Source organism: Chenopodium quinoa, unplaced genomic scaffold (assembly GCF_001683475.1).
Source record: "Chenopodium quinoa cultivar QQ74 unplaced genomic scaffold, ASM168347v1, whole genome shotgun sequence".
NCBI classification, from domain to species: domain Eukaryota; kingdom Viridiplantae; phylum Streptophyta; class Magnoliopsida; order Caryophyllales; family Amaranthaceae; genus Chenopodium; species Chenopodium quinoa.
Window position 1 is genome coordinate 2,474,908 of NW_018744537.1, and position 20,820 is coordinate 2,495,727.

Below are 20,820 nucleotides of genomic sequence, written 5' to 3' on the forward strand. Positions count from 1 at the left end.
GTCCAACCAATGCCTGGCCCAAAGCACTGGGAGAAAGTCAAAATGAGGGAACCACTACCCCCTTCTGTTAAGGTGCAACCTGGGAGACCAAAGAGCAAAAAAAGGAAGCTTGAGCCAGGAGAATGTTCTTCTTCAGGTGGTCAGGCAAGTACCAAGAGGAAGAAGCAATGCAGCAACTGTGGGGGATTTGGGCATTATGCCAAGACTTGCAAAGTACCTGCTGCACCAGCTACAGAGCTGATAAAGTCAGCAGGCAGACCCCCACTGAACACTCCTTGGATGGTGGAGGAGAGGAAGAAGAAAGAGATTAGGGCTGCTAAAAAGGTAACACAAGCATTACACCAACTCCCCCTTTGTTTTATATATGTATGTGTCTTTTCCATTGACTTTTTATTTTGATATGCATGTCATAGAGTGCAATTGGGGCTGGACCAAACAGCATAGGAAACAAAAAGTTTCCTCAAGAGCAAGAAGGTTGTCTGCCATTCAGCAAGCGCCCACAGCCACAGTCTTCCTCAGCTCAGCATTCCTCAGCTCAGCCATCCTCTAGTCAGCCATCCTCAGCTCAGCCTTCCTCAAGTCAGCCTGCCTCAAGCCAACCAAAAAGAAAGACAAGGTCTTCCTCAAGTCAGCCTACAACAGCCACAGGTGTTGTAACAAGGGCCAGGCTGCAATCCCTCAACAACCTTACTCAGTGATGTACTCATGCTGGATATCAAACATTATGTCTGTTGAACAATTTCAAACTTTTATTATGTACTCATGACTGGTTATGTAACTTGCTAGTTTTTTAGTGGCTTCCCTTAACAAATTTGAACAATTAGATATTGAATTGTAATGGTTGCATGGCTTTGATTGCCATTGAAACATGTTGAAGTAAGGTTCTTTTGTCAACCTGTACTTGAACTATCTTAGTGTTTCACATATTTCCCATGTTTTAATGTTTCACATGTTTAAATCCTTTTCCAATGTTTAAACATTCTCAATTTAACAACTTAGACAAGGCATAAATAGGTTGATTAAAAGACATATTTATAACACTTCAAGTCATTACAAGAAATTATAACTACTTAATACAGCTTACTATTACACACCCCTAGCCATTAGGAAAATTACACCCATTGACAAACCTATACAAATGGCCATGCCCACCCAACCAAAACAGCTGATTGAAGACACCTTCCCTTCATTGCACTCCCTGTTCATTCTCTTCCTGTCAGCGTTCAAGGCCTTGCATCTCATCTTCAAATTATCAACTTCATTAAGTAGGCACCTCCTTTGGCCACTGATTTCATCAACTTCCCTTTTCAATTCATTAACTTCACCCTTTAGCAGCTTCTTATCCAACAACAGGTTGTTGATAACCCCTGTTTGCCAATCTGTTCCATCAGGTTGATCAACCCATTCGAAAGCTTTGCAACCCCTTGTTTCTGTTATTGGGTCATAAAACTTACATGATATGAACTTCCTGCCTGGATTCTCCCTTGTCCAGCTAGTGAGCTTGGCCATTGGCACACCACACTTACATTTTCTGGCCTCAGGAGGGGAAGAGCTAACAAACGACATAATCTGCATCAATTTTAGATCGACAATCACATTTACAGATTTGTACACTGACGAATTAACATTGACAGCAACAAAATTCATTTTTAATTTCATAATACGAAAAGCCCCAAATTCAATTTCTGACGAACCCTAATTTCGCAATTGGGCATTTAGATGCGTACATAACATAATCCAACCATTAATCCGAGTACGAAACAATTGCAAATAATAATTGAAGAGAATTTAAACCATAATTACCAAACAACCGAACAATTGACCGCACTCACCTGTTTCAGCAGCTTCAATCTGTTCCTCTTCTCAAAAATCGTGGAAGAATCGTGCAAGAATTGTTTCAAGTATCGTGCAACAATGCAATGCGCTGCTGCTATTCAATAAGAACAACGATTTCGTTCATTGGGGGAGAATCGTGCAAGAATGGTTCTTATATATCGTGCAAGAATCGTGGAAGAATGGTTCTTATATACAGATCTTTTAAAAATATATCCGTTGGGGTGGGCCCCACTAACAGTTCTGTTAACGGAAGATGGATTTTGGTGTTAACTTCCAAGTTTTATATTTTTGGGAGGTGTTAAAATAAAAGTTTTTTTTTGGGGGGTGTTAAAAAACATTTTCAGCCTTTTGTAAGGTGTTAAAATCCAAAATATCCTAAAAGGGCCAAAGGTTTATTTACACAAGCTGCTAACATGATGTCTAAGTTTTCAGGTACTGAATCATCATCTAGGAGAACACAAAGCGATGTTTCAGAGTTACAAATGTACTTAAACTACGACTTCATGAAAGGCATGGATGACGAAGAGAAGTACGACCTCGACATCCTTGAATGGTGGAAATCACAAAACTCGAAGCATCCAATTTTGGCGGCAATGGCACGAGATATTTATGCTATCCAAGTCTCCTCCGTTGCCTCCGAACGAGCTTTTAGTGCATCAGGGAAGGTTTTAGACGATAGAAGAACAAAACTTAAACCCGAAACACTTGAAATGTGTGTTTGTTTCAAGGATTGGTTGGATGCCGAAACTCGTTGCCAAGATCGTACTTATGCACAAAACGACGACGATGAAGGAACGTCGGGTTCTACTAGTTCTCAATCAATGCAATTGGCTGATGAACAAGAAGAAGAAGAAGAAGAAGACGAATACGAAGAAGACCAACAATAATAATTAGATTATTACATACTATTAATTATAGCTATTTTTTGTATTATTGCACCCTATATAATAAAATAAGCTATAAAGTTAAGTTATTCATCAATTATTGTACGATTTTATCATTATAAATTAGTGTATTATCGATTTATCGTACCGACTTATAATAAAATTAAATAAGTTATTCATCAATTTTTGTGTTATCGTACTCGTAAATTTTTAAATTATGTGCATTATTACTTTTCGCTAAATAATAATAAATATGTATAATAATAACATAAATAATAAATTAATAATAAAAGCACATTAACAATATAATAATACAAAAACATAAACTTAAATTAATAATAAAATTTTAATTTATATATACTTATTGTACAAGTTGCTTTAAATTTTATTTTTTTTTAAAAAAAAAAAAAAGAGAGAGAGAAGAGTTGGGCCGGCACGCTGCCCGGCACGGCACGGCACGCTGCCCGGCACGGCACGGCACGACGGGCACGTGGGCCGTGCCGTGCATTAGGCTGGGGTGTGCCAAAATGAGGCACGACACGAGAACTGGTGGGCACGGCCAGACACGACACGGTGCCCACCTCTAGTTACTTGTAAAAATTTGCTTTGCCTTTATTTAAAGTGGGATTTCTTCCAAAAAAAAAAAAAAAAAAAAAAAAAAAAGTGGGAACGTGAATTTTAGAGGTGATTATTTGCGGGTTTGGGTGAGAAATTGTTCGAGCTATTTTTTGGGAAATTTTACGAGTATCACCTTAGTTATTTTAATCAATAACGTAACATAATAACGTAATACTTCCTCCGTCCCCTAATACAAAGCCTCTTTTGGTTTTTGCGCGAATTAAGAAAGTTATAAATTGTCTAAAATTAATAATTAAAAGTACATATGTGCATGTGAGGTTAGAGAGAGGTAGTGAGAAAGAAAAAATAGTTGGGAATAATTAAAGAGATAGATAGAGAGAGGTAGTGAGAAAGGGGTTACCTGTTGAGGGGTTACTTGTTTGTGTGTTTACCTATTATATGGGAGTAGTTATTTGTTGATTGGTTAATTGATTTGTTAAGGGGCTACTTATTCTGTCAATTTAATGTTACTTTTTATTTTCTTTTGTTTTAGGGATGATGACATTGTTCTGCGTTGTAGACTTGCTGGTATTTTGGATTTAATAAAGAAGTTATAAATAAAGATCAATTGAAAGTTGTTAAATCCATTAGTTTTGGTAGTTTAACATTAATTAAGTTGAATACATTTCCAACGGAAATGATTCATTGGCTATGTAGTTCTTTTGATCTAGAAAATTGTATTTTTAAGTTACCTTCTGGACAAAATTTTTAGCTAACAGCAACTAATGTTCATGATGTGTTTATGATACCAATGGGAAAAACACTTGTTCCTATTTCACTTAAAAAGCAGAATACTAATTTGAAGACTGTTTGAAGGACAATGTATGGGAGTAAAAATCTGGATATATCAGTTCCTCTTTTGATGAATAAGATGACAACTGATAAGGCGATGTTAAAAGGGAATGATGATTTTAAAAAATTCTTTGTCATGTATGCAATGGTTACATTACTTGCTCCTACATCAATTCGATCAGCTGATTTCAAACTTGTGTTAGCTTTAGAGAATGTTAAGCAAATCAGTTGTTTGATCTGGTGTCAGTATGTATTGAATGATTTGCGTGACAAATTGTCAAGTTGTTCTCCTTCGCAGAAGTATGTGCCTGGATGTGTACTGTTGCTGCAGATTTGTTATTTCCATAGGATTAAGTTGGAAGGGAGTATAGTTGATAGTTCATTGCCTTTGATTAAGCATTGGACTGAAGAAACTTTCAGAAATAGGTTGGGCAAAGAAAATGGAAAGTATGGTCATGGTATGTTGGATAAAATTACATACCCTGTTACTGAAGTTGGTGATGCTGATGAAACTAAGACGGTGGAAAAGCAAAAAAAAAAAAAAAAAAAAAAGTATGTGGTTTGCTCTGTTGCAAATAAAAAAGAAGAGAAAAAAGTAAAAAAGAAAAGTCATGAAAAAATAAAGAGTCTGTCAGTGAAGAAAACAAGTTAGGGAAGAAAAAAGAAAGGAAGGGAAAAAAGAAAGACTTTGGAAAAGAAAAGGAAGAGAAAAAAGAAGATAAGGAAAAAAAGAGTCTTAAAAGAAAGAAGGATTTAAAGGAATTTGAGAAGAAATAGGTAAGGGAACAGTTTAAGGAACAGAAGAGAAGGCGTTTGTAAAAAAAGTTTAAGGGTGATGAGAATACAATTGAAAAAATTGTTGAAAAATACAAGTCTTCTAATGTGACTGAGAAGACAAATGAAAAAGAGAAAGAGAATGAATTAAAGAGAAGAAAAGTTGATGTCAACATAATTGAGAAAATTATTGACAAATATAAACCTTCTTCAGCTGTTGATCATCCTTCTTCTTCAACTTTTTCTGATTATGTTGATACTGTTGCTGAAGGTTCTGTTCTTGGTGTGGTGCCTTCTTCAACTGATCAGCGTTCTACTCGTGTTGTTTTATTTGAACTTCCTGCTGATGTTCAAACAAGTGAAGAAATTTTTCAAATAGCAAAGAACGTGAGTTATTCTTTTTTAATCTTAGTATGTTACTTTAATCAAATTAATATTACAATGTTTTGGTAATTGTATTGGTTTTCCCTTGTTATTTTTTATTGGGGTTACTTGTATAATTTCTTTTAGATTTATTTTAGACTACTCAGGCTTTTATTTTTGGGAAGTGTGTTGGGATTATTACTTGTTTTGTTGTTATTTCTTTTGTGGTTACCTGTAGGGATTACTTGAAATTTGTTTTACTTGTATGTTTTAATGAGGTTACTTATTTTTAATGGAGTTACTTGTTTTAATGGGGTTACTTGTTTTAATGGGGTTACTTGAATTAGGGTTACTTGTTTAGGGGTTACTTGAAATTTGTTTTACTTGTATGTTTTTAATGGGGTTACTTGAATAGGGATTACTTGTTTTTATGGTTTATTTGTATACTACCTCCGTTAACGATTATTTGCAACATTTTCCATAAACAGGTGCTATCTATTATGTGCAACAAATGTTTTTTTCCTCTTTTAGTAAGTTTTTTTTGTAAGAAATGACCAAACTGCCCTCACTTAACCAACTTACTCCCTTAATCATTTCACTAACCATACTCTATTATAACCCTAACTTAACTAATCTGATCTTCAAAAAAAAAAAAAAATCAAATCTGTAAAAAAAACCAAATATCTCAACATTCACCTTGCTCATCAAATGTCTCACTCCTCCTTCATCATCAAAATCTCACTCCTCCTGGTGGTTCATCATCAAAATTTCTCTCTCCTCCTTCATCATCGAAATCTCACTTCGATCCTCCTTCATCTTCCCCAGCTTCTGTCCAGATGTGGAAGGTGGTCACCTGTGGGTTTCATGGGTGTAGTGGTTCTGGGAGACACGAGTTTCGTTGATGGTGGTCTAGGTTTTGTGGGTTTCATGGGTGGATCTAAGTATCATGGGTCTATGTTTTGTGGGTTTCGTGGTGGTGGCTTAATCGGGATTAATTCAATTCGTGGTGGTGGTGGTTAGGATTAATTTAATTCGTGGTGGTGGTGGTTGTTTTCGGTGGGTTTTGGTGGTTATTTTCGACGGGTTTTGGTAGTGGTTTTCGGTGGATATTGGTGGTTTTCAATGGGTTTTGGTGGTGGTTTTCAGTCGATTCGTGGGTGTTGATGGTTTTCGGTGGGTTCTGGGTTTTCGGTGGTGGTGGTTTTCGGTGGGTTCTGGGTTTCGATAGTGGTGATGGTTTTTGGTGGGTTCTGGGTTTTCGGTGGTGGTGGTTTTCGGTGGGTTCTGGGTTTCGATAGTGGTGGTGGTTTTCGGTGGGTTCTGGGTTTCGATAGTGGTGGTGGTGATTATGGGTTCTGGGTTTGGTGGTTTTCAGTTGGTTTTGGGTTTTCGGTGGTGGTGGTTTTTGGTGGGTTCGGTGGTGGTGGTTTTCGGTGGGTTTTGGGTTTCGGTAGTGGTGGTGGTGGTGATTTTGGGTTCTGGGTTTGGTGGTTTTCGGTGGGTTCTGAGTTTCGGTAGTGGTGGTGGTGATTCTGGGTTCTGGGTTTTGTGGTTTTTGGTTTTGGTGGTGGTTCTGGTTTTGGGTTTCGGTGGTGATATGCTTTTGTTTAATTGTTTTTTTTTGTTTTTTTTAGGTAGGATTAATACTTAACCAAGTGCCCTTATTTTTCAATTATCATGCCTTAAAAGTTTTGCCTAGGCCTCCGCAAAAAGTACATTTGTTGCAAATAATCATTGACGGAGGAAGTATATGGGATTATTTGTTTGTAGAGTGTTTATTGCTTGAAGTTAGTTCTGAGGGTTTCTTGTAAGGGTTATGTTTTTAGGAATTATTTGTGGTCTTGTTTGAACTTACTTGTAGGGGTTTGGTTTTGGAATTACTTGTATTTTTTATCTTTGTAAATTTGTAAGTGTAATTTACTCTTGTAGGATGTGGAGAAGAATTACATGCTGATGTAGAGGGACATGAAGTTAATGTCTTATCAATTTCAACAATATATTGATAGAATTAAGCAGCAATGGAAAGTTGTAGAAGTTCAATCTCAAAGACCTCAAAAGGATAAATCCCCTGTTGTGTCTCAGTTGGATCCTATATTTAATGAGCAATCATTTTGGGATCAAATCGACAAGATTATGAAACAGAATGTTGCAATGAAGAAAGTTGTAGATGAAATGCCTTCATTCAACTTGTTTTCTTACAGTGATCCTGAAATTGAAACACCTCCAAGCCAGTTTTCTCTTGGTGGTTTTCAGAATTTAATGAAAGACGTTGCTACTCAACCAATTCAAGCTGAAAAGGTTCCTATATTTAATGTTTCATTAGCTGCTGCTCATGCCAAATCAGTTGTAGAAGATGTTTTGTTATCTATTAATGTTGAAGAGGATCCTCTTACTGCTGCTAAAGATGATGATGCACGAGATAATAATGCACAAGCAGGAACATCTATTGCTGATGGTGCATAAGTTGGTGCATCTGCTGCATATGTTGTTGATGATGCACAAGTTGGTGCACATTCAGTTGTTCCTCAATCACTGGATAAAAAAGTTGGTGCACAGTTTGCTGTTGGTGCTATTTCAGATGTTCATCTTGCTTCTGATATTGTCGGTGCACAATCTGTTGTTTGTCCTGAAGTTAATTCTCTTCCAGAAGTTCATTCTACTATGTTGTTGCTCCTAAAGTTAATCCTCTGGCTATGGTTATCTACAATCCTATTGTTTCTAGTCAGGACATTGTAATTTCAACTAGTTAGGAGAATCTTGAAGTTTCTACTACTCAAGATATCTTTGGAAGTCTTGAACTCTGGCTATGCTTTCAACTCAAGAAATAGCTCTAACTGAGTCTGAGCCTATTTATGTGTCAAGCCAGGAGTTTAATCCATCAACTCAGGATATTATTATGGAAATCCTGAAGAAGTTACTCAGGAAATTACCGAAGAAGTTATTCCTTCAAAAGTCATACATCTGTCAACTCAAGAATGGCTTGAAGAACTTAGAGAAATACAGAGAAATGATATTCCTGTCAGAAGAAATGATATTCATGTCGTATCTGAAAAAGAGTTATCTTCCAACCCTGCTACCTCTTCCCATCAGGCTGTTGTTTCTCACCGAGAATTATTAGTAAATGTTCCTACTTCTTCCGATCAACCTGTCTCTTCCTCCAAAAATGTGGCAGCTACCAAAGACAAAACTGCTCGAATAAAGTCTTCCACTCAAACAAAGGGAAAAAAAGAAAAAGGAAAGAAGTTTTGACTTCATTTGTTTATGGATGCACTCCTGAAGAACCTATGGAGATTCTTCAAAAAAAAAATTGCTGATGTTGGAATGCCTGACGGTGAGAAGAATCCAAATTCTGATGATACTGTCGTTCAATCTGCTGTTCATACTGCTGTTCAATCTGCTGAATTAATTAGTTATGATTTTAACTATGGTGAACATGGTGCTTATAAATTACAGTTAATATCAAAATTTATGAGGTCTAACAGCAAAAGAGTATCAACAATGAAGAGTTTATGGCTGATGGTGGCTGATTACTGCTTTATTGAGAATTATTCTGGAGTTTCCATGTCGAAAGTTCATTATTGCTTTTATTTCTATTTAATTTATATTCTGTTACTTAATTTAGGGATTACTTGTATGTGGTTATTATACGTAGTTACTTGTATTTGGTTACTTGTATGTTATAATTATATGGGGTTACTTGTATGGGATTACTTATATGTGGTTACTTGTATGTTATAATTATATATGGTTACTTGTATGTTATAATTATATGGGGTTACTTATATGTGATTACTTGTATGGGATTACTTAATGTGTTTACTTGTATGTGGTTACTTGTATGTTTTAATTATACTTGTATGTGGTTTCAAGCTGCTTACTTGTATGTGGTTTCAATTTATTTTAATAATATTTTGTATAGAGTGAAGTTTCAGTTTATTTTAATGTTATTTTGTATGAGGCTATTTATATTTTTTTTTTTATTTGTTTCAACAAGGGGATTTTAGTTTATTTTAACGAATTCTACAACTTGCCACGAGAAGAAATTTTGACATTGTTGGAGCGGAAAATGATCTCTAGTCGTATTTTGAATTGTTTTTTTTTATCCTGCTCAATTATGTTGAGGTTGAAAAACATGATTTTGATAATCCAATATTTTATTTTGGTGGTGAACTTATGGTATATTATTACTATTTTTTTTTTATATTTTTAAGATTATTTTTTTTTTTCTATTTTTATATTAAATTATTTACTTTGTTTTTATTTTTGTGTATCTATAGTGGTCTCTTTTGCGTTGTATTTATTATGGAGTAGGCTGCATAGATGAGCAAGAAGTATATGGAGCATGGGATATATGGACTGAATCAGTCCAATGTTTTGAATTGTTAGATGCAATGTTGGTATGTTTTCTTTATAAGTCTTTTTCTATGAGAATGAAATTCTTGAAGCATGGAATACATGATTACTGTATTTTTTTTGTAGATATTCATACCAATCTACTATGGCGAACATTATTCTGCTGTTGTCATAAACTTTAGAGAAGAGACTGTTGATTACTTAGACAACAAAGCTTATTCAATGCATGTTAAAGTTGGCAAAAAAATCAGCATCTCAACAAATTTTGATGAATTTCACACTGTGTATTATACTCTCACTTGGTATTTGGTGAGTTTTAAACTTTTAAAATGTTGTTTTAATGTTTTGTTGATATAAGGGTTTACTTGTATGGTTTACTTGTATTCCTTACTTATATAGGAGTTACTTTTATGGTTAAATGTATGGTTTAGTTATTATGTACACTGATTAAGTGATTATGGTTTAAATGTATGGTTTAGTTATTGTGTGCACTGATTACTGATTTCTTATATAGTGATTATTTGTATCGGTTACTTATATAAGGTTACTTGTATTTCTTACTTATATAGGGATTACTTTTATTGCCTACTTAATAGGGATTACTTGTATTAATTACTTAATGTATGCGTTACTGATTAAAGATTACTTAATACAGGGATTATTTGTATGGGTCATTTATATATTTTTAATACAGGGATTACTTGTATGGGTTATTTATATATTTTTTGTATTTGTCAAAGGCTGTGGGTAATTTTGTTTTATTTACTTAATGTATGTGTTACTTGTATTATGCATTGATTAATTGTATTTTTTTTGGTTTTTTCTCAGAGGCTCTACATGTCGAAATATTTGGTTTTAAAAGGACATGATAGGGGAGAATTTGTTAATGGTACTGGTTTAACATTCGTATGATTTCGCTTGATAATCAAAAGTGCACTTTTGAGACCTATGATTGTGGAGTCTTTTGTTTGTATCACTGTGCTGTGTATGAAGGAAAAGCATTCAAATGTAAAGAGTTGACTCAAGTACATTGTCTTTTAATTGGGTTACTTATATGGGGGTTACAGGTTATGAATTTTTTTAATGTTATATTGTTTTGTAGGCATTGGAGAGACGGCGATTTAGATGAGCTGAAATTTGTGCATCTTTGGTGTTATGCAATTTAAATTTAAGACGAGCAGATGTTTTAGAAAGTGTAGAACATTTCAAAGAAAACAATGAAGAGATTTATGCTAAAGTTAAGCTTAATGAGGATATCATCAGTGTTAATAAGAAGATTCAACAAAGTAGGAAGGCTAAAAAGACAAGTCAGTCAAAGATCAAAAGAAGAACTTCAGCAAAGGGTAAAATGAGGAAACAGAAAATATTGTTTGTTGAGAAAGAGGAAGATTTAGAGAAGGAAGATTTAGAGAAAGAAGAGAAAGGTTTAGAGAAGGAAGAGGAAGCTTTACTAATTGCTGCTACAATTGCAGCAGAAAATTTGGCTGCTGTTAAGTCTGCTCTTAAAGTTGCTGCTAAGTCTGCTCCAAAAGCTGCTGCTAAGTCTGCTCGTTTTACACAAAAAAAGAAGTAAGACGTGTCCTTAAAAAAATTTAATCATTCAATGTTGAACAATTTACGTTTACGTTTATATATTTTTATAGTTTGTAATGATATTTAAATATTCTTTAATATGACAATGGTAGTCTTGCATTTTTATGGTATATTTATGAAATTATATATAAATATTTGTAATATAGCAATTATACTTGCATTTTTATGGCAGTTAGACTATATTAATCTCTGAAATTTACATGCATTTTTTTTTATATTCGTGTTCTTGTACTTATATGAGATTACATGTAATGGTTACTTGTATTTGTTACTTAAGTAAGATTACATGTAATGGTCACTTATATGAGGTTACATGTAATGGTTACTTGTATTTGTTACTTATATGAGATTACATGTATGGGGTTACTTGTATAAGATTTTACTTGTAATGGTCACTTATATGAGGTTACATGTAATGGTTACTTGTATTTGTTACTTATATGAGATTACATGTATGGGGTTACTTGTATAAGATTTTACTTGTAGGGATTATGATTAATAAGTGATTACTTGTATGGGTTGTAACAGAAGGGTTACTTACATGAGGGGTTACATGTAATGGTTACTTGTATTTGTTACTCATATGACGTTACTTATATGAGGTTACATGTATGGGGTTACTTGTTGCATAATGGGGTTACTTGTTGCAAATTTTACTTGTTAAGGATTGTTATTAATAAGGGATTACTTGTTTACTTGTATGGGTTGTAAAAGGAGGGTTACTTATATTAGGGGTTACTTTTTAACCCCTACAAGTAACCCTTACAAGGAGGGTTAATTTTAGTAGGAGTTATTTGTAATTCAAATTATAATGTCTGATTATCTCTGATTACAACATGTATAAGTCACATATTATAGTTCAAATTATAAAGTCTGATTATAGCATGTATCGGTCTTATATTATAGTTCAAATTATAAAGTCTGATTATATCTTATTACAGCATGTATCAGTCACTTATACAGTCATTAATTCAAAACTTAAAATAATATAAAACTAGAATATAAAAATTGTATCAGATTAAAGTCAGTAAGCTGACATATAACAGTGAGGGACTAAAATAACTTTGGGTTTTGAACTGGAGTTATGGTTCCAAATTCTCTAGCATTTCCTTTGGCTTGCATTACTTTTGTTTTCTTTGCTTTAGGTTACTTCCCTTTCTCAAAGTTCCCTTTTATTCTTTTGCTTCTTCCTTTTGTGTTTGCCTTTTTTGGATCTATGACTGCAGGGATTTCTTCTTCATTTTGCTGATTTGGTGAAGTTTCCTAGTGATCAGTTGAAGTTTGTTGTTGATTACTTGTAGATTCCTGTTGATCAGATAAAGTTTCCTTCTCCTTTCTCTTTTCCAATTCCTTTTCAAATTCTTCTACCTTCTCTTGTATCATTTTGAAATGTGTTTCTACCAAGTCGCGTGTCTCTTTGTGCACTTGACATTTTAGAACTAGGTTGTAGCTTCTTCTTGCCATTGTGTGATGCCAAGGCATGAATTTGTTTGTTTGAGATTCTTGTGCTGCTGCATATTCATCCTTCTTTTTCCAGACATGTGCTTTTGCCACTTTGGTCCACCTTGAAGAAATGTATAACGTAGGAATTCTTGTCACATTATGATGATGCAAGATCTTTAACAGTGATAACACAACCTACCAACTTCTTCAAAATTCTTGCAAGAACATGCTATTTTTTTTTCAGCTCTGTTATATGTAACCTTTTGTCTGCTAGTATCATCATACTCAATCTGCACCCAATAAAAGTAAAAAACTCCCACAGTAGCATGAAGAGAGGTTATGCATCCAATTGAGTACATGAATTCAGTTTCAAAATATCTGAAAATGGTTTGCGTATATATTTTTGAAGCATGTCTAAGTAATCAATAAAAGGAATACTTGAAGTTGGGTTGGAGTTTGAACATTTAAAATCAGCATCTAACTCGTTCTTTTTCCACCTCTTCACTGTTTGATTGAATATTTTGAAGAAATCGATTAGACTTGTGTTTTTGTTGACCTTAAACCTAACTACATTATTGGTACTTTCTCTTCTCTGTGATGATAGTATACTAGCAGGAAAAAAAGTCTTTACTTAAGGTTGTACACCATTTTCCTCTCAAAGCATACAACCTTTTGAACCATTATTGTTTTCAAGTTTGTATTTGGCAATCATTCCTTCCGAGCATATCTGCAAATTCATGGATTAATAATAAGTAAGAATGGTACTAGCTTGTTAATTACAAAAGTTACTTGTTAGTTAATTAAGGGTTACATGTAATGGTTACTTGTTAATTACAGATGTTACTTGTTAATAAATAACAGGAGTTACTTGTTAAATATAGGTAGTTAATTAAGGGTTACATGTAATGGTTACTTGTTAATTACAAATGTTACTTGTTGATAAGTAACAGGAGTTACTTGTTAATTAAAGGTTATATTGTTAATAAATAACAGCGTTACTTGTTAATTAAAGGTTACATGTCATGGTTACTTATATGATATCACAGGTAATGGTTACTTGTATGAGGTTACATGTAATGGTTACTTGTATGAGGTTACATGTAATGGTTACTTTTATGATGTTACATGTAATGTTACTTGTATGACATTACATGTAATGGTTACTTATATTTGTTATGTTACTTGTTAATACACATAGATTACTTGTATTTAAATGGGTTACTTATATTACATGTAATTGTTACTTGTATGAGGTTACGTGTAATGGTTACTTATATAGGTGTCACTAAATAAAAAATCGTTAAAGGGTTTACTTGTTAATATATGTCTTACTTGTCAATATAACAAGGTTACTTGTATTAGGAAGATACATATAGGGGCTACCTGAAATTCTTCCTCTATCACACATCCAAAAAGACATTTGTTGAATGCATCTTTGAATGATGTATCTCTTTTCAGTGCTCCAATCCTTGATACAACATTCTTTATAAGATGCCAAATACAAAAGATGTGTCTTGAGTGAGGAAACACCTACAAAAGTGTAAATATAGATATTATTTGTTAGTTTACTATGCATAAATAGTACTTGTTTCATATTCAGAGTTACTTATTGAACTATACAAGTAACCACAATTGTTTATTAACAAGTAGCCCCTGTATAAAAATAACAGGGATTACTTGTTAATATATAAACAAGGATTACTAAAGTGATTTTACTGAAATAATAGACAAGTTCAGAGATTACCTTTTCAATTGCTTTAGACATGGCGAAGTCTTGATCTGTGAATATTTAGGCAGGTTCACTACCACCCATTGATTTCTTAAAAGTGTCTAACACCCACTAAACCTCTCAATTTTCTCATCAGCAATAAAAGCACAGGCAAACATTCCATTCTGCTAGTGATTGTTGACACCAACAATAGGAGCACAAATAAGATTATATTTGTTTGTCCTGTATGTGGTGTCAAATACGACAACATCTCCATAAATTTGAAAATCTTCCTTCATTTCAGTATCTCTCCGAAAAATAGCATTCATTTTGTTTTGGTTTTCCCCTCCTCCTAACTTAAATCTAAAAAAGAAATTAAGGAGTTACTTATATTTTAAGGGGATTACTTATATTTAGTTACTTGTATTTAAAGGGATTACTTGTATTTAATTGTATGGGTTACTTGTATTGGTTACTTATATGGTTGGTTATTTGTATGAGTTCAGATTACTTGTATTTAAAGGGGTTTAATTGTATTTTAAGGGGTTTTTCTTAGGATTTACTTATATGCTTGGTTATTTCTATGAGTTGTAACAAAAGTTCAGATTAGTTGTTTTTAATAGAGGTTACTTATAGGGTTTACCTGAAAAAGAAATCTTCATCTTTTTCCTGCCTTTTGTATAATCTATCTATTACAGTTTGTGCATCGCCTCCTTGAATTTCTTTCATCTTCTTCCTTGAAATGTAATTGTAGTGGTCTATCATATTATGTCATACAAGTTCTTCTCCACTAGCTTCATTACTTAATAATCTAAATGCCTCTACTGTTCTTAATCCACTATCTGCCATTAGATCAATGACTTTTGCTTTGTCCTCTGCTATTTGTCTCTCTGATGTGTGTAGATGTTGTCAAACACTTCTTGTCAACTCATGGTTATATGCCATAACATATTTTTCTACTTCAAACATTCCTTCGCTGCTTTTTTTTTTTTTTTCCCTAATGAATGCCTTGCAACCAGTCCTAGTAATAGGTACTTGGTGTGTTCCTTTTTTCTTTTTTCATTTGGTGGAGGGGGTTTCTTTTGGCTTTTGGTGCACATCTAAACCCTTCTTTAGAACAAACAAAATCCTTTCCTTTAATTTCTCTGTCTTTTCTTTGTGACCATCTTGTTGTTGAATGTCTTATACTAAATCCTACTACCATAGCATGAAGTCTATATTGCTCATATATTTCATCTAAAGTTGATGTTGTAAACCGTACTAGACTTCCTGCGAAATCGTCTACTTGAAGTTCAGCTTGATTTCCACTTTCTTCTGTCAATGTACTATAACTCATTTCTGTAGTACTTGTATTCATTTCTGCAAATTGTAAATTGAAGTTAGGAAATACAACTGGAAATTGTTACAATACACACTGGTTATAATATGCAGGGGATACTTTGGTTACTTGTTATAATATACAAGGGTTACTTTTTAATAATATATAGGGGTTACTTGTTAAAATATACTTTTATCAAGAGTTATTGTTAGCGTATTTAATCAAGGGTTACTTGTTAAACTACACAAGGGTTACTTGTTATGTTTTTATTAAAGTATACAGGTGTTACATGTTATATAATCAATATTACTTGTTAGCTTAATTTATTAAAGTATATTGAAATATATTAAATATTCAGGGGTTACTTGTAAGCTTTTTACAGAATTTATGAGAGTTACTCATTAAATTTATAATGGTTACTTATTAAATGATAAAAACAATGTAGATTAAATTTAGGGTTATATTCACATAATTTACCTTGTAACTCATTGTTGACATCATATACTTCAATTTGTTTGTATCTGTTTTCATCTTCAAGATCCAATACCTGATTACTGGTTTGGATTTCCAGATTCATCAATGAATCTCTAATTAGTTCGATCTCTACTAATTCCTGTGAATCAGGTAAGTTCGTTTTCGCATTCTTTTGTCATTGTTATTTTGAATTTCTGGAAGAATAATTGTTTGAGTTTAACTCAATTTTCGCATACGTTTCCTCGTTTTGATCGCCGATTTCAATCGTCGCAATCAATGTGTTTTCCTAGGTTTTAAGGTTTAGGGATTCGCGCTAGAGAGGATTTTTTATATATATCAGTTTGTTATGCGCGTGAATACTAACCCCGTTATGCGCGCGTCTGGGCCTGTTATTTTTGCTAACTTGGCAGCAGGCCACACGGTGCGGCCTGCTGCACCAAAAAGACGCCGATAATAATATTATTCAAAGTCTTATATATTATCTTTACATAAAATGTATATCTGTTTATTTCGTATTCTTATTTCTTCCATACACATTTACCTAAAATATTATTCCAACTCTTTTTTAATTATAGAAAAAGTGAGCCACTGGTTTAGGTACAATATACTATCATTACCGCCTGGACATGTTTTAGACAGAGTACTAGATTAGTACCCGTGCGATGCACAGATTTAACCAAAAAATATTTCGTAAAGTTGTATATTATTAAAATTAAATTAGTTTTTAAATAATAAGCAACTTACTACAATAATAATATTTTATACTCTTTAATTTAACGGTAGTTAATTTACCAAAAATAAGGAAGTGTAGTGCTTAAATAAAAATGAAACAAAAAATGGTGTAACACTTAAAAAAGTAGAGTGAGTGATAACAATTATACTTTGTATGTGTAATGTTATTTTGTAAGATTAAGTTAAGATATTTCTAATATGAAGTATAAATTGAATTGAAATTTTTTTGTAAGATTAAGTTAAGATATTTCTAATATGAAGTATAAATTAAATTTTGTAAGATTAAGTTAACAATTATACTTTGTATGTGATATATTATCTGTAATTTATATATTTATATATATCCTGTGCTAATAGTTTTATTGTAGATTTTATTCTATTGTTTGAGTAATATTTTCATGTTTATTAAAAAGCATTTATTAATAAGTCTTTAGTCATATAGTCAATAGATTGTATAGTTTTATTAGGAAATAATATGCATCATTAATGTAATATATTGTATACCACTTTTAAATATTTTCAACACAACTAATCAACAATAATTTTTTTTTTCTCAATCATAGTTTTAATAATTTTTGTCTTATTATTTTATTTTTCTATATGCGTTGCATTTGTTTATTCCACATGAGTTGCCTCATTTTTGTATTATATAACAATTAATTATGGGAAAAAGATTATTACAACCGTATATCGCACAGGCACTAATCTAGTTTTAATAAAAACTATCAACAGTAGCGAACAGGTAAGTGGGGCGATAGTACCTCCTTAAGGAAAGGTATTTGCTCGTGTACGGTTGAAGACGAAGAAGCAAGGCATGTCGTGGTCGGAAACCTTAAAAGCATTGATGGTTTTTATAATTGGGGTTGAGCGATACTGGTGGGGTCGTGTAGCTAGAGCGACGCTGCGATGGGTGGTGCTAATGGTCGTGCGGTGGTGGGTGGTGCTAATGGTCGTGCGGTGGTGGGTGGTGATGGTCTGATGGTGTAGATAGAGGAGAGAGAAAGGGGTGGTTGCTCAAGAATAGGGATGGCAATATTAGATGGATATCCGTTAACCCGCTCCACCCGCTTTAAATAAATTAACGGAAACCCGTATTAAATGGATGAGAAGTTGGTGACGAATGAAGCGGGTGATGGATCGAATCAGATGTGGATGATATTTTACTTCACCTGGTAACCATCCATTTAACAATGCTAATTAACTGCTTCATTCGTCACTTTTTTTTTATTGCTAATTAATTTCTTCAAACCATATGTTGTTATTGTTTCCTTTTTTATAAATAAAAATAAAAATTATTGTATAAATAACAGAAAATTAGAGTTTCTGTTAATTTTTATTTTCACTTTAAATACTCATCCATTAGTCATCCGCTCCACCCGTTTCATCCGCGGATATGGATGATGGGTGAAGCGGGTGGCAGATGGATGTGGATGGAGCGATTGGAATAATGGATGGATGCTGGTGAAGCTCCAGCCAATCCAAATCTAATCCATGCCATCTCTACTCAAGAAAGAAGATGGAGGGTGAATTTACAAAATTACCCTAAATATAAATAACTGTTTTTATAGGATACTCCGTATTAACTTGTATGAGTTGTATCTTCTCCTCCGTATATCCTTGCAACAACTGACTAAGGCCCTGTTTTTTAAAGCTACTCTGCTTTGGTCTGCTGAGCCCTGCTCTACTGAAATTTGCTCTGCTCTGGATTAAAAATAATAATTAATAATATCTTTAAAATAAATAATTAATAATAACAAAAATAATAATAATAATAATAATCATTTATAATTAATATTTAATAATAACAATTGATATTTAATAATAATAATAATTAATATAAAATAATATAATAATTAAAATAATATAATAATAATAATAATAATAATAATTAATATAACATAATAATAATAATAATCATTTTTAATTAATATTTAATAATAATAATAATTAATATTTAATAATAATCTGCAGAAATCTGTTCTGCTCTGCTGACTCCTGCTCAAAAGAACAGGGCCTAAGTTGTATCCGTATTATTTTCTTTCTTTTCTTTATTCAATTTAAGAAACACATTTGGTGAAGCTTAGATACCAAACCATACCCAAATCTAATGGCAATTAAGTTGTGCACTTTGTCACCAACTATTTGTTTCTCTTCCCCAACTTCCATCAACACCAAAACTTCACCATGTTTAACAAACACAATCACAATCACAAAAACAACAATCAAAAACTACAAATATCAAATTCGACCTCCATTACTTCCTGCTGTTCGAGCTTCTTCTGGCCCCAATTCTTCTGAACCAACTTCACCTTCAAACTCAGTTCCTCCTCCTAATCTTCAGGTTAATACTCTATATTTTTCTCTTTATTTTGCTCATTATTTTTATCCGAAATTCGTGTACTGTTAATTGAAATTAGGTACTAGATCAATTGTGAGTGTATTTGATCTTGATTTTGTTGACGTATCTATCAACCATTTTAATTAGATGAAGCTAAATTTCCAATTTTTTTGCTGGGATTTTTAAGAACCCGTTATTAGGAATTTGTGGCAGAAATTTTAATTTTTTTCATATTTTTATAGGCATATGAGAAAGGGCACAGATATGAATTATTGGATTCTTGTATATGAGTTTGAACCTGAGTTTTAAAGTCACTTGCTTGCAGCTTCTTCACCTTTCATTTTTACATTTATCTATTGAGATAACGCTCATATGCTTATAAATTGTTAGCTATTTTATTGGTATTCAAAATCGAAAATTAATGTATATGTATCAATATTGCAAAGTACTTGTAAAGTTGTAATAATGTGACAACTTTAGTATTGATATGCTTCCTCCGTTTTACTTAAATTGCAAGCTACATGTCTAAATATATCGTTGCAATTTTATTGAAACGTGAAACATTGTCCAAATATATCGTTGCAATTTTAGTGAAACGTGAAACATTGTCCAAATATATCGTTGCAATTTTAGTGAAACGTGAAACATTGTCCAAATATATCGTTGCAATTTTATTGTGACATTCAAGGTATAGTATCAAACACTCCAACCTCAATAACCTAAACATTCTTCTATATCATACAGAGTATTAATAAAGGAATTTAGAAGCCCCTCACAAACTTTGTGACTTAATTGTTCAAACAACTCTAGCAATGCCACCGATTAAATAACCTGCAGTAGACAAATAATAGGATTTTCTTGCTTCTTAACATGAGTACATGATACATTTGTCATTAACAATGCAGGACGACTTTACCTACTTGTTGAAGTTAGCTGCTGGTTCAATTTTCGGTGCAGCATTGATCAAATATGGCAGTGCTATTATCCCCGACATCACCAAACCCAACATTACCCAGGCTTTGCTGATGATTTCTTCTCCTGTAGTCATATCTATTCTGCTTTTATCCAACGGTAGTCGTAAAGAATGACCTCTTGTGTGGTACGGAGTAGCAGGATGTGGACACTAACGAATACCATGGCTATATGTTGAAGCAATGCGGACACTTGAGCCAAGAGGCAAACAAAGATTCAGTTGTATATTATGAAGTTACAGCAGTTATGTACATCAATTAGTGTTCATAACAACGATTGGAATGCAAGTTGCAAATTTCGAAAACTTGTCTAATGTTGTAATACTCACTCTTTTGTAGCAGTTCTAGATGCATTTCTTGGTACAAAATACGAGTATGTCTCTACCCAATAACAAAATTCATTTTTGTTAGTACCAACTAATATTATTTATTGTTACCAAATTGAATGAATTTCACAAGTGGGCAGTAAAAACTTAAACATCGAGAACGTAGTCATTTTTTACAAAAATTACAAAAGATAGTTTATTTGAAAGATATTGTTTATAATTGATTTAAGAAAAACTACTGTCTCGGACTCTGTCGGCAGGTAACACAATTTTTTGCATTCCTTTTAGCAAGAAAGA

The 20,820-nt window shown here is 33.0% G+C and overlaps 2 protein-coding genes across 2 annotated transcripts; one reads left to right on the forward strand and one right to left on the reverse strand.

Annotated features, from left to right (window-relative positions):
* Positions 1–1,015: 1,015 nt before the first annotated feature.
* Positions 1,016–2,188, reverse strand: LOC110698639. The gene is made up of 2 exons (XM_021876117.1): positions 1,833–2,188; positions 1,016–1,569 (listed from the first exon to the last, which is right to left on the reverse strand). Exon 2 carries the CDS (start codon positions 1,564–1,566, stop codon positions 1,087–1,089), a length of 480 nt encoding a protein of 159 aa, XP_021731809.1. The 5' UTR covers positions 1,567–1,569; positions 1,833–2,188; the 3' UTR covers positions 1,016–1,086.
* Positions 2,189–18,938: 16,750 nt separating this feature from the next.
* Positions 18,939–20,647, forward strand: LOC110698642. The gene is made up of 2 exons (XM_021876120.1): positions 18,939–19,229; positions 20,132–20,647. Exons 1-2 carry the CDS (start codon positions 18,996–18,998, stop codon positions 20,312–20,314), a joined length of 417 nt encoding a protein of 138 aa, XP_021731812.1. The 5' UTR covers positions 18,939–18,995; the 3' UTR covers positions 20,315–20,647.
* The last annotated feature ends 173 nt before the right edge of the window (positions 20,648–20,820 follow it).

What these genes read in the sequence shown, in the direction of transcription:
- LOC110698642 (XM_021876120.1), top strand. Translation starts at nt 18,996, where the DNA reads ATGGCAATTAAGTTGTGCACTTTGTCACCAACTATTTGTTTCTCTTCC. An exon ending in TTCCTCCTCCTAATCTTCAG is followed by an intron (nt 19,230 to 20,131) that starts GTTAATACTCTA and finishes TTAACAATGCAG; the next exon opens with GACGACTTTACCTACTTGTT.
- LOC110698639 (XM_021876117.1), bottom strand. Translation starts at nt 1,566, where the DNA reads ATGTCGTTTGTTAGCTCTTCCCCTCCTGAGGCCAGAAAATGTAAGTGT.